Here is a 12,478-nt window from a genome sequence, read left to right as displayed (position 1 = left end):
TTCTGTTTATGAAAGAGATTAGCAGGTAGCAGCTGTCCCTGAAGTTCCTGATAAGGCAAGTCTATTTTTCTCTTTTATCAGAACTCACTAGTGCAAGTGAAAATTAACCCAGTCCTATATCAAATGTGGATCAGACATGATGTGGCAGTAATTTCATTTAGCTATGACTTAAGTAACCCTAGTAGACTGAAGAAATAATCAGAAGTGAAATTGATGTGCTGTCTCTTCTTGGACTTGACCTGCAATCTACAATTTATATTCACAACTTGAGACATTCTTCAGGACATCCAAATGCCATTACTAATGCTTGTTATTGCTACCTATCATTGTCCAGAAGACCAATATAAATTTTTAAGTGAAAACACCATCAAAATAACTAGTACTTCATAAAAAGTTTGGAATAAACAGATGAATTCTGAACAAAGTTAAAGCTTATCACAACAAGCATATTGTATTTGTTGTTCTGTAATGACTTGCAAAGCATTTGGAATGTGAACAAAGAAATAAGGTGGTCTGGATCAGGGCAGTATGATCCTGATATCTCCTGATGATACCTCCTGATGATACCTCCTGATACTGCCTGAGATGTCCAGCCTAACACAAACAAGTCTTAAGAGGATCTAAATGCAGCACAAGAATACATTTCCAAATCATGTTAAACAGACACACACCTGCCCACTTGCAGAATAAATCGTCCACAGGCACAGAGCTGCCATTGTGATTCCTATCATCACTCTACTAAAGCAGTAAAAGACTAGGGCCAGGTTGCAACACTCTTCCTGTGGCTATTTCGGGGTTGGGAGAGGCACAGATAGAATATGGACATTTCCTAAGATAAAATAAAATCTTTGGTGGTTAAAATAGTATATCAAGTAATTTGAAGATCAGTCATTCACTATTTTTCTGGTTTACAGTTGCTCAAGTGGCCTCTGCTTATATGACCCCATATTTCTCTTACTCCCCAAAAAGGAAAATAGTAAGGCAGTTATGGTTACTACAACCAAGAACTGTAAAACCTGTCAGCCCTGTATGGCTATTCTGAGTCTTACCCATCTTCAATTTACTTTTGATTTAAAAGAATTTAAAGGTGGTTTATTCACTGTTTAGAATCTGAAGTGTCTCACTCCCTGTATGTATTGGAAATCAGCACCTGCAAGTCTTTGAAAAATATTAACTTTCAATACTATATCCAGTTTATACCTATGTGCTGAAAACAGCTGTTCATTTATTTGGTAGTACGAGTAACAGTGTTCAGGAACATAATGTTGATTTTCCACCACAGAAAACATATTAAACAAAATTATTTTATGCAGTACCATTCAAAAAAAAAAATTAAGGTATTTTTAATGACTGTGCTTAACAGGCTAAAGATTCTGCATAAAAAATATATTCTATGTGAAAGTTCTTTATAAAGTGACAGTCTTACAGTAATGCAAAATTAATCTTGGGAATATTCTCAAAATAGAGAATATTTTAAAAACCAGTAAGATTCTGTGAAGAGTAAAACAAAATAATACCTGAATATTTAGGCATACTTCCAAAATGAAACTCAACATTCTTTTATTAAGCAGCCTAAGCAGGCATAAGGCAGGAAAAAAAAAAATTAATGTAGCCTAAAAACCTTTAATAAAAAAATGCTATTTTGAGTTGTACATTATTATCAGTCTGAAGAGCTGCTCCAAATCAGATATTACAGTATGCACTCCCAAATCACTCTAAGAAAGATGAATCTATCTATTACCAGGTTAGGAAAGCTGCTATTATTATGGACCCTTGATTTCTTTCAAGTAGCTCCAATGGCATAAGCCACAAGTGAATAATAAAGATCTCATAATAGCCCTTAAGGATTCTTTTTTAGGTTCGAAGGCACAGAAATGAACTCAGGAGAGTTAAAGAACTCTCATCTCCTGATAAGAAAAATAATTAACCTGACTTAATGTATCTGAGTAGTTCTTATATAAATCAGACTTTTGTACTTCAAGGGCCAGACTAAAACCATATATCAGAAGAGTATGTGGATATTGTCTTACAAGTACATATGGAACATATCTAAAACCACAAAGGTCTGCAGGTCATTTTGTGAAATGTTCAATATATTCTACTTAAAAGGAGATGTGTGAAGTACTTACAGTGCTTAGTTTGCTAGAGGTAATAATGATTCGTCTCTCATGCAACATACTGGCATAAAGTTGCAGCATGTTGTTCACATCCACAGCAACAAAATATTCAGTGAGGTTTCTCTGTTTAAATAAATAACATGTTAACAATACAGCAGCAAGAGTAGGTAAGTGGAACATTAAATATATTACTTAAAAAAAAAAAAATCTGTCCAATTAGTATGTGAGGAAAAAAAACACCCAAATTTTGAAAGAAAACCCTCTGCATTAAAATTTGTCTGCTTTAAGAATAATTAAGTTTTAAAGCCAATGAAAATCTAACTTGGTGTAAGTTATTCATATTTTGCTCATTCAGTTATGATTGTGAATTTAGACTTGTGCCCCCCCCCCCTTTTTTTTCCCCCCAAAATTTTGAAAAATATGACATTTGGCATTATATCCACAGCACCATATGCTAATGAAGGTAGCCATTACTCCCAACCCAAAAACAGATCTTCCACCACTGCAATAAGTGTTCTGTCATAGCTACAACAATAAAACTGTGTTATTTTGCCAGGCTCTCCCAAAGTCAACACATTTTATTCTACTTCAAGTACAGCAAAACAGTTTGCTGAAAAACACGAAGTTTTCGCTTGATCTGTATTTACCACACATCAAATGTCCAGTTGCACTGGTAGAAGGTACTGGGTCATTCCTGCAGCCACACTTTTCACCCCAAAAAAGAACCCCACTGCTATCCACACTGTGGGGTTGAATGAAAAGCAAACTCACCAGCACCTCTTATTCATAGTTGAGACAACTCAAAATGGGGGGGAAGAGAAAGAGGTTGGGGGGAGAAGATCTCTTAAGCTTAAGAGTACTTAAAGAAAGATCTCTTAAACTGAACTTAAGAGTATTTCTGCACAGCACAGTGCAGAGACATACAATAAGCTTCTGAATAAGCCAAAATGACTACCAGTAAAAATGCCTAGGTCAACAGCAAATTTCTGGAAATCCTAGATACATGAAAATATACTAATGCACCTCATAACATACAGAGCATTCAATTTCACACATTCATTATCGTATCTGCAACCAGAACTCTTACTCACCTCAGGAACAACATATTACTGAATATTAATGTAGGAGGTCTACTAACTGTGCGTCAACAATCAGAACACTGGAACTGTTAAGCCTATTCTGGATGTGGCCAACAGCTGGCTGCAAGGCAATGCAGCCCTGAAACAAACAGTGAGGGCAAGACAAGTGGTAAAGGCTTCAGGGCAGGGTGACCCTGCTGACTGTCGGCACCTCTCCTATCGGGGTGAGGACATAGCTGCCGGCTACAGACTCTCCAGCTCATGGCCCTCCACTATCAGGGAGCGCGGCATGGAGCAAAGCCACCCATCACCAGCTGCTGGTTTATCTCCTTACAGACTCCACTATGTGAAATGTTAGCTTGGATGATGATCAGAAGGTTGACCTCCTGTTTGGATATATTATGATATTAAATTTAAAAGTATATTGAAAAGACAAAAGAAGATCCAATGGACAATCCAGTTTCATGCAAATTCAGAAATGTATTATTAATTCAAAGGCAGAGAGCACAGATTATTCTTGGTCCATGCTGCATAAAGTTTTGGAAGATATAAAAACAAGAGCTTTAAGGATACAAACACTCTACTGAGACTGAAACTTTGGTCTTTCATGTGCTACTTTTAACTGGTTGTCAGAGACCAATCCACTTTGATAATTTGAGTCCAATTTACCTCAGACACCTTCTAACACTATAGCTGATAATGGTAAGCTGATTCTGCTTTGCAAAAGCTGTTGCAAAAAGTCTGCAATCTTGCACAGACCAGTGGATCTTTGGGACACAGTCACGGTTATTTCTGCATTACATCTGAAAAGTTACTGCCCCTGAAAGATGTTGATCTTGGAGCAAAGAATAAGAAAACTTATTTTATTGCTAATTTACTGTAATTACCTCGTGTCTTCACTCCCTGCATGTTCTAACTCTCCATTAGTACCACACTATTTTGATTCAGAATTATAAAAAGGAACCTTGAAAACTACTTTTCCTTTTTCCCACAGAATAAATCCAAAGTGCTGCTATTGCGAGATCCCCCATCAGCCAGAAGCTAAATGGTGCTTTCCCACATTTTCTAAGTTGAACATGTAACACACCTTTGAACCTCCAAAGCTATGCTTTATTAGAAGCCCAAATGGTAAGCTAAAACAGGAAAATTCTTTAAAATAAGGAATTCAGCCTGTAAGATGAAACAGATCATAGAATCATAGAATGGTTTAAGTTGGGATCATTAAAGATCATCTGGTTCCAGCCCCCCTGTCATGGGTAGGGACACCTTTCATTGACCAGGTTGCTCAAAGCCCCAACCAAACATTTAGAAACTAAGGACTGTCCTGCCCAAAGAGTCTTTGTAGCAACAGTTTTCTCTTTTACTCCTCTACCCAGTAACTTTCCATACCTCTGGCTTACAACAAGGGCTGCACCTTGTGCAGAATCCTTTCCACCATCACAGATACACCAGACACCTTCCCTCTGCTATAAGCACCCTACCAGTCCTTACCAGCCCAGGTTTCCTGGGCTTTGTTTCCTTACCCTTCTCTTCCCTTACCCATCCCACCTTGCAGTGCAGGGGCCACTGCCCAGCTGAGATGCTGAGGGGCACAATCTCCCTTCTCACCGGCAGCCTGGAGGCAGGGAGCAGGTGATTGGGACCTCTTCCCCACCATGCCCCGCTGCTGCACCAACACAGAGGCTGTGAGCACACCTCCATCACACCTCCTGCACTAACACCACATCTACCAAGAATGAGTTCTGCAATACTGAGTGATTTTGTACTGGGGTGAAGCCCCAAAACAGCTCAACTTTCATAAGGAAGTTGTCATTTGAAAGTGTAAAAATGCACATCTATATATCCATACATCCATATTCAATTCCAGACTTAAATGCAAGAGTGGAAAGCAGAAAGTTTCGAAGCTCTTTATTAGTTGTTATCCAGATAAACACATTATAGAGAATGTGATCTGAGATTTCATGATTGCAACCTACTCCCAGCACCATCAAGGATGTAGCATCTACAGAATACATGTCTTGATAAAAAAATAGTAATAACCACCAGCAGCATTCCTGGTGCATGGTTACCTCCAAATGTAAGCAGGTATGATATGTTTTCAGAGAGCCTGAAAAAATGCCTTCCTGCACAAAAAAAATAACTGCATATCTTGATAGCTGAATTGACAGCTTAGCAATGCAGCATTTAAAGGGCAGGTATTCAAATAACACGAGGTGCAGAAGCAGAATATATTTTACATAAATAATCTCAATAAACGCAAACAAGCCAAGTAATTATGAACAAAAGGTGGCTACAGCAGTGGGCAAAAATGCCCTGTTAATGCTTTAAGACAGGTTAATGATGAATGCAACAGTAACTACAAGCTAAAGGTTGTAATAACAGACATCAATCACACTCTAAAAACAGTCCTGGAAAAAGAATGTCTTATTGATAAAAATAAAAAAAGCCGAGTTCAGCCCTACCCACAGAATTAGGTTGATACTTCCAAATAAATAAGAAACTGCATACTTACGCTTTCAGGGATTGTTGGCAATCCAGTTATATCAGGAGTAATGAAATACGAGTGCTAATCAATGGGGGAAAAGAATTAATAATGTAGGCACACAAAAGCAAAGAATTAATTTTTAAAAAACCCACCCTTTAGGACTGCCACCCCCACCTTTGTTTAAGCAAATAGCCATTTTTCCAATAGCATTCTTACCACTACTAGACAAAGAATTAAGCAGATCACGACACAAAATGACAAGCTCTGGTTCAGCACAGCACACAAACCAAGAGAATAAAACACTGGCTGCAGTTTTGAAATAACACTGAAATTAACCCAGGTTTAAATGCTGTCACAAGCCTGAGAGCAGCACTGATTAACTTAGGCATTCATTTAAATACTGGAACAAAACTAAACAAAAACGTGAAAGGCCAAAATGTGAATTTAGAAAAGAAAAAATCATTCACATGAGAAAATTAATTAGCATAGAAATATTATTACTTGATATACATTCTCTTTTCTTTCCAAAAATCTCTGATTCAAAAACGTGCTAATAGAAATACAAGGTCTGACAGCTTGAGATTCTGCAATCATTTATGAAATACATTAGCAATTTTATGCATCTTAGTTTGAGGCCATCTAGGATGTAAATATAAATGGATTAAACTAAAACCAGATGTAATTTAAATTATTCTCATTAATCCAGTGTGTTTAGTAGCTATCAGACATGGAATTAGCTCAGTTATTTTAAGGCATTTTTGAGTATTAATCTAAATCTTCAAGGTCAGAAAACCTTAAGTGCATACTAAGCAAATGTGATTATTGACTTTTTAGCTTTTATTTGTTTTGAATGGAATTTTGACATTTTTCATAGACTTTCTTTGGGTTTATAGTGTATTTTAAAACTATAATTAACAACACAAAGACACAGTTTGTTTTCAAGTCAAACTTGCAAAAGATACACCAAAACATTAAGGAAGTCTATAAGATACTAAAAATGTCTTTGAGAAAATATGTGTTTGAGAAAAAAAAAAAAACCACAATACTATTAACTCTGTTTAGGAGACTCATTAAAGCAGCTTAATACATTTAATAGCAAATGTTCCCCACAAATTAGGTCATTTGGCCATAGTAAAAAATTTTAGGGGGGGAAAAAGGCTTAAAAAAGGCATCCCATAAACATCATAGCACTTGCACAATAAATATCCCAGGTTATTGTTTTGCAACAACAGAGAAAAAAAGCTAAGATTTTTTTTTTGCTCTAGTCAAGAATAGGAAAATGTTCAGAATAATGGAATGCCTATGTTCTTCAGAAGTATATTGAGACCAGAAAATTATTTCCTATATGTAATAAGGTCACAGAATACTTATCAAAAGATTTCTGAGTAATGAAGTTAATAACTTAGAGAAGTAATTATTTATAATTAACAAAGTAATAATATTTCACTCATTAAATAGAAAAGGAAATCAGAACTATGAGACCCATTACTGCAGTCATTAAGAGTCATAAAGCAGCAAAACTAATGTGGTATGGAGTCCTTGTACATCTTTGTGAACTCCCTTAGGAAGTTGTACAACCTTGGAAGAGATACTAAATTAATAGGTGTTGGACTGTATAAAGTTTTCTCTAAAAGAACACTAGAAAATGCAAGCTTTGTTCATCAATTTGATTTTGGTTGTGCTTTTTGCAAAAGGATTATGACACACAGACAGCTCTTTAAGTTAGACTGATTTAAACAGATTAGGTACACTGATATTAGATTGCTCTTTTAGGCTAAAGACAGCAGCAGAATTTCCTGAAGGACAGATATAAATAAGCCTGAAATCAAAAGAGAGAGCCTATAGCAAGCAATTATGTCTTTAATTACAACAGGCTTTAGATAGTCACTGCCTTTTAAACTCACCAATACAAGACAAGGATGTTTTTTCAAATCTTGCTCACTTGCAAAAATCATCTCTTGGTTCTTATGCAAGATGAGAGAAAGATTGAACAATTGACTTTGTAGTTTTCCAACAAAAAGACCAAAGCTGACTCTAATGCTTTCAATATTCCAAGCTTAAAATATTGGCTGAAATATGTTTTATTCTTTGCATTCTTCTCCTATTTGAATTAGCTTTTCTAACATAGAAAAATGTGGAGGGGGCGGGAAGGGAGGTAATAATTTTCATCATAGTCATAGAGGTACAATCACCTTTATTATACCTCTATGGTTAAAATATAAGTGACCCAAATTATATCTAAGCTCAGGTTGCACAGAATGAATGATCACCCCTCAAATTTCAGCTGCAAATATTTGTTACAGACACTGACAGGTCAGAGAAGAACTTAGTCCCTAACTCGACTAAGGGATTTCACTGTCCTTCTGACCAAGGATTACTGGGAAACACCATGTATCCAAATATTGGGCACAATTTATGCATAATTATATACATGCAGTCCTCAGTATCACTGTAGTCTGCCATCTGAACCTCGCTTCTACACCTATGAGCCCTGCAGCTACCCGAGTAAATGTGAGGAGGGATCTTAATTTTGCATCAGGAACTTAGAATTAGACTCATCTTGGCACAATTAAAAGCCGCATCATGATGATACTTCTACAATTATTTTTCAGACTCTAACTTCTTTTTTAAGTCTATTACTACTGATGGTTCCAGTCTAGCTTATTTACAATAAACAAAGAGCATGGAAGAAACACTGATATAAAAGACTATGCACACAATGTTAGAGCTGAAAGTGACAAACATTTCCCTGCAGCACTAAGCATTACAAAAGTAGATGCCTGTAGATCCTGATCTGTAGCATTCTGATTTAGGCTAATCTATTCCTTCCTGCTCTGTCCCACCTGAATCCACAGTATTTGCTTGACTACCTGCAGCCAAGCATTTGTCAATTTTATATTATAGCCTAATGAAAAAAATCATAACAAGGAATGTGAAATGTGACAAAATAAAATAAGGTAGCAGTATGCTAAGCAGCAAGGTAACTACCGGAACAGAAGTGGCATACTCTCCATTTCTGTATGCCTTCATACTAGGACCATATGCTTTTCTAGTGTCTGCACTTACTTTACTTGAAGTGTGGGCTCAATTCTAAAGTAAATGAGTTAATAGGAAATTACACAAACGAGGTCAAGATAAATAATCTAAAGATTTTTCAGTATGTGCATAAGGGAAGCCTTTATAAAGTCACTTCTTTCTGTGCCCTGCAAGCTGTAATAGTTCAATCAAGAAACAGTTATTTGCATACAGATCACTTTTTGACGTTTCTGCAGCAACACCACTTCACCATGCTACCTAAGTCCAGTCCCACACCATGAAAAGTCAAAGCACAGAGGCAAAGTAGGCATGGACACATTCTTTCACCTAGATGTGCTGAGAGTTTCAAGCAATGCAGAACAATTCTATCATCTTTCCTACAGCATTTTTGCATGATCAAGCAATACTAGGAAGAAGGGGAAGGACAAAGGGAAAGAAGCTTATACAAAATTTTGTCCAGTCCTGCAAGTCTACCTACTCAGACTTGAGAAGCAATAAAACAGAGTTAGTGTCTCCCGATTGACAACAGGAGAAACCAAAAGTATCTACATGAAACAGCTGGAAGCACAAAGAAGTTGTTTTAGCACTGCTAGATACCACTGCAGCTTACTTTACCATTCATAGAGCAAACTCCCAATTTCTGCTTCTTTATGACTATGACTTTAAGGGAACAACATCAGACAGAGACAAACTCTACTCTGCACAGACAAAAAGAAAAAATTTGGCCAAGCCACTTAATGATGGGAAGTAACACAAGTTTACTCTTTACAAAGGTAGTTCATGGGGCTTTTTGTTTGTTTCAACCTTAGGTACTATTTTATAGTCTGGAGTAGGAGTTAAACAGAGAATACTTACCACACTTAAACTGACTAAAGCATTCGCCTTTGGCACAGGATGGCTATACAGTGATTTCAACAAATCATTCGAGTCATTTTCCTATAGGAAAAGTATTTAAAGGTAGTTATTTATTGTATTAAAAAAAAAAGACCATTCGCTACACATTAAACTATATATTGACAAAGATACGTATGTTTAATGAGAAAGACAATTGTAATTTACAGCAAAGTATTTAAATATTAAGCATAAAATTCAAGCCAATTTTCTGTCTCAGAAAATGATTGCATCAGCAAGTTAATCTTTTACATACTTCCCCATATACTCCTTAAATGAATCCCATCATTTGCAACTGAAAATAGTGTTAACATATATAGCTGATTTGTGCATCTTGGACATCATCTTCCTAAAGCTGTTATCCATGACATTTATCTGTTCAAATTTTTACTAAATATGCAGCTACATAGATACTGTACCCTTTAAAAATTATTTATCAAAGCACATGAAACAGTTAATAAGGTTTACTAAAAAGTACATGCAGCAATCGGATTTAACTAGGATCCCCCACCTTAGTTTAGGATTTTCATTCACTTTGGGGTTTTTGTTCACAGAGGTTCAATTCTTTTTGTTGTCAGAGTAAAAACAAAAATACCAGTGACAAGCCAGGAACAGTGTTTGAGCACCTCCCGTATGAAGATAGGCTGAGGAAGTTGGGGCTGTTCAGCCTGGAGAAGAGAAGGCTGTGTGGAGACCTCATAGCAGCCTTCCAGTATCTGAAGGGGGCCTATAGGGATGCTGGGGAGGGACTCTTCGTCAGGGACTGTAGTGACAGGACAAGGGGTAACGGGTTAAAACGTAAACAGGGGAAGTTTAGATTGGATATAAGGAGGAAATTCTTTCCTGTTAGGGTGGTGAGGCAGTGGAATGGGTTTGCCAGGGAGGTTGTGAGTGCTCCATCCCTGGCGGTGTTCAAGGCCAGGCTGGATGAAGCCTTGGGTGGGATGGTTTAGTGAGAGGTGTCCCTGTCCATGGCAGGGGGGTTGGAACTAGATGATCTTGAGGTCCTTTCCAACCCTAACTATTCTATGATTCTATGTTGTCTGAGTTTGCAGGAAGCTTCCACCTCTCCCTATAAGAATGATACTACTACTGGATCTCCTACTAGTAAACAAGACTTTGCATCTGGCTCTTGCTCATACACGCAGTACCTGGGCCAGAAGGGAGCAATGTCCTCTAACAGCCTCCTCACAGATATGGCACTAGGCAATGCAACAAAATACTTCCATACACTGCTAAAAATTTCTGACTCATCAAAACAGTTTTCTCAGCATATAGGACCACAAACTTACAAGCCAGCCATTTAATTTAGTTGCATTAACAGTTGCAATGCCAGAACCAGTGGTCAAGAAACAAAGGAGAAGACAATCCCTACCCCCTTCTGTCAAATACAATCTTAATAAAAATTTTTACTGTTACAGTGAAACAGGGACCAAAACCAAAGTCTCATTATACCATTTATAACACTTAAATGTATTCTATACTTTAAACACAGCTAACCCCAACCTTTCCTACTGCATTTTCTTTTAAAATAAAATACCATCATTTTCTATAGTACATTTACTATAATGTACAATAATTGCTTAATCTACAGTTCATATATTCCTGAAATGTCAACTTTTCCAGTCTGCAGCATATGACTATTGACGCTTTAATTACAACCTAGTACATTAATACAGTTAAAGTGGAAAGGTATAGCTTTAATGTTCTCAGTAAAGGCAGATGCCAGTATTTCCTTTCCTGCGTAATCCTGGAATGCATTTAATTGCTCATGAATATGCAAACGAAACGATCATGATTCTTCACCAAATGCTGCAAGTAATTTTGTATTGCTAGTTGATGATTGCTAGAAATGACAGAATTACGAGAGGTAGTTGTTAGTTAATATGAAGGCTGAAAGGTAGTTGCTAGTTAATATGAAGGGTGAAACAGTACACCATATTGTAACTGATAATCAGATAGTTCCAAGGATCTACAGTTTACAATCAATATGTCATACAGATCTCCAGTGATGTGACACTTTGCTCACACTGACACTTTGTACAGGTATATTCTCAGCAGCTTTTTACAATTAATGTGGGATTCAAGGGACAGTATCAGCTGTATGTTCAGATTCTTTGAATTTCAGTATGAGGAATGTAAAAACGTTTAACTTTTAAACAGCTTAGAATCACTTCACAGCACTTCAAATGGTGATTATTTCCAGACAATTACTTTACAGAAAGAAACGCAGTATAAAATTACCTGTTCTTTAGCCAAGTAATCTGCCAGGGTATTTAGGAGCTTGTAGTATACCTCAAACCATGGCAGGTAACTAAAACAGGAGGGAAAAAAAGCAGTTTAGCAAAATATCAATGTATTTTTCCCAGTGCTTATAAAATACTACTACAATTAATTGACTTGCACATTTTTATAATATTTCTACACATAAATAAAACCCATAAAGCTTTCCCCTACAATTTTAATAATACATCAACTGCTAGATAGTAGCAAAGTTATCTTTCTTTATGCTGGATGCTTGCTTGAAGTTCCATTACGCATAGATTAGCTCATAATACTTTCAATTCTCATTATTTTAAAGGCACAAAAAAAAAAAATCATTTTAAACATTACAAAATCTCATTTCCATTATTTTTGTTACAGTGTTCAGGAATGCTATTGGCAATTTTGGAATTCTATATCCTGTTGTACCTGCTGAACTGCCAGAACTACTGCTTCCCTGGAAAATGAAAATCAGTTTTACCTGGGCAGACCAGGTACCCCGTATTTGACGAGTAGTGCAAAGCTATGCAATAGTATAGATGTCATAAGATACGTAAGAATATTGGTCTCTCTACAAGATCATTTCCACAGACAGAACAAAAATAAGA

At 36.6% G+C, this 12,478-nt stretch overlaps 1 protein-coding gene across 5 annotated transcripts in view; it reads right to left on the bottom strand.

The window, feature by feature from the left end:
• DENND1B (DENN domain containing 1B) overlaps positions 1-12,478 on the bottom strand; it is a 160,815-nt gene that overhangs the window by 71,672 nt on the left and 76,665 nt on the right. For 4 of the 5 annotated variants that reach the window (XR_010611654.1, XM_065675314.1, XM_065675312.1 and 1 more), the window contains 5 exons: positions 11,853-11,922; positions 9,573-9,653; positions 7,586-7,645; positions 5,709-5,762; positions 2,130-2,240 (listed from right to left, as the gene is read on the bottom strand). Coding sequence is in view for 4 of the 5 variants with exons in the window: in XM_065675314.1 (XP_065531386.1) it covers positions 2,130-2,240; positions 5,709-5,762; positions 7,586-7,645; positions 9,573-9,653; positions 11,853-11,922 (376 nt within the window). In the remaining variant the exon portion in view is untranslated. The remainder of the gene's footprint in view (positions 1-2,129; positions 2,241-5,708; positions 5,763-7,585; positions 7,646-9,572; positions 9,654-11,852; positions 11,923-12,478) is intronic. The other variant, XM_065675313.1, reaches the window with a different exon arrangement.

This window comes from Lathamus discolor, chromosome 3, assembly GCF_037157495.1.
Source record: "Lathamus discolor isolate bLatDis1 chromosome 3, bLatDis1.hap1, whole genome shotgun sequence".
Lineage (NCBI taxonomy): Eukaryota > Metazoa > Chordata > Aves > Psittaciformes > Psittacidae > Lathamus > Lathamus discolor.
Note: the sequence above shows the minus strand (reverse complement) of the source record. Positions and strands in the feature narration are given on the sequence as shown.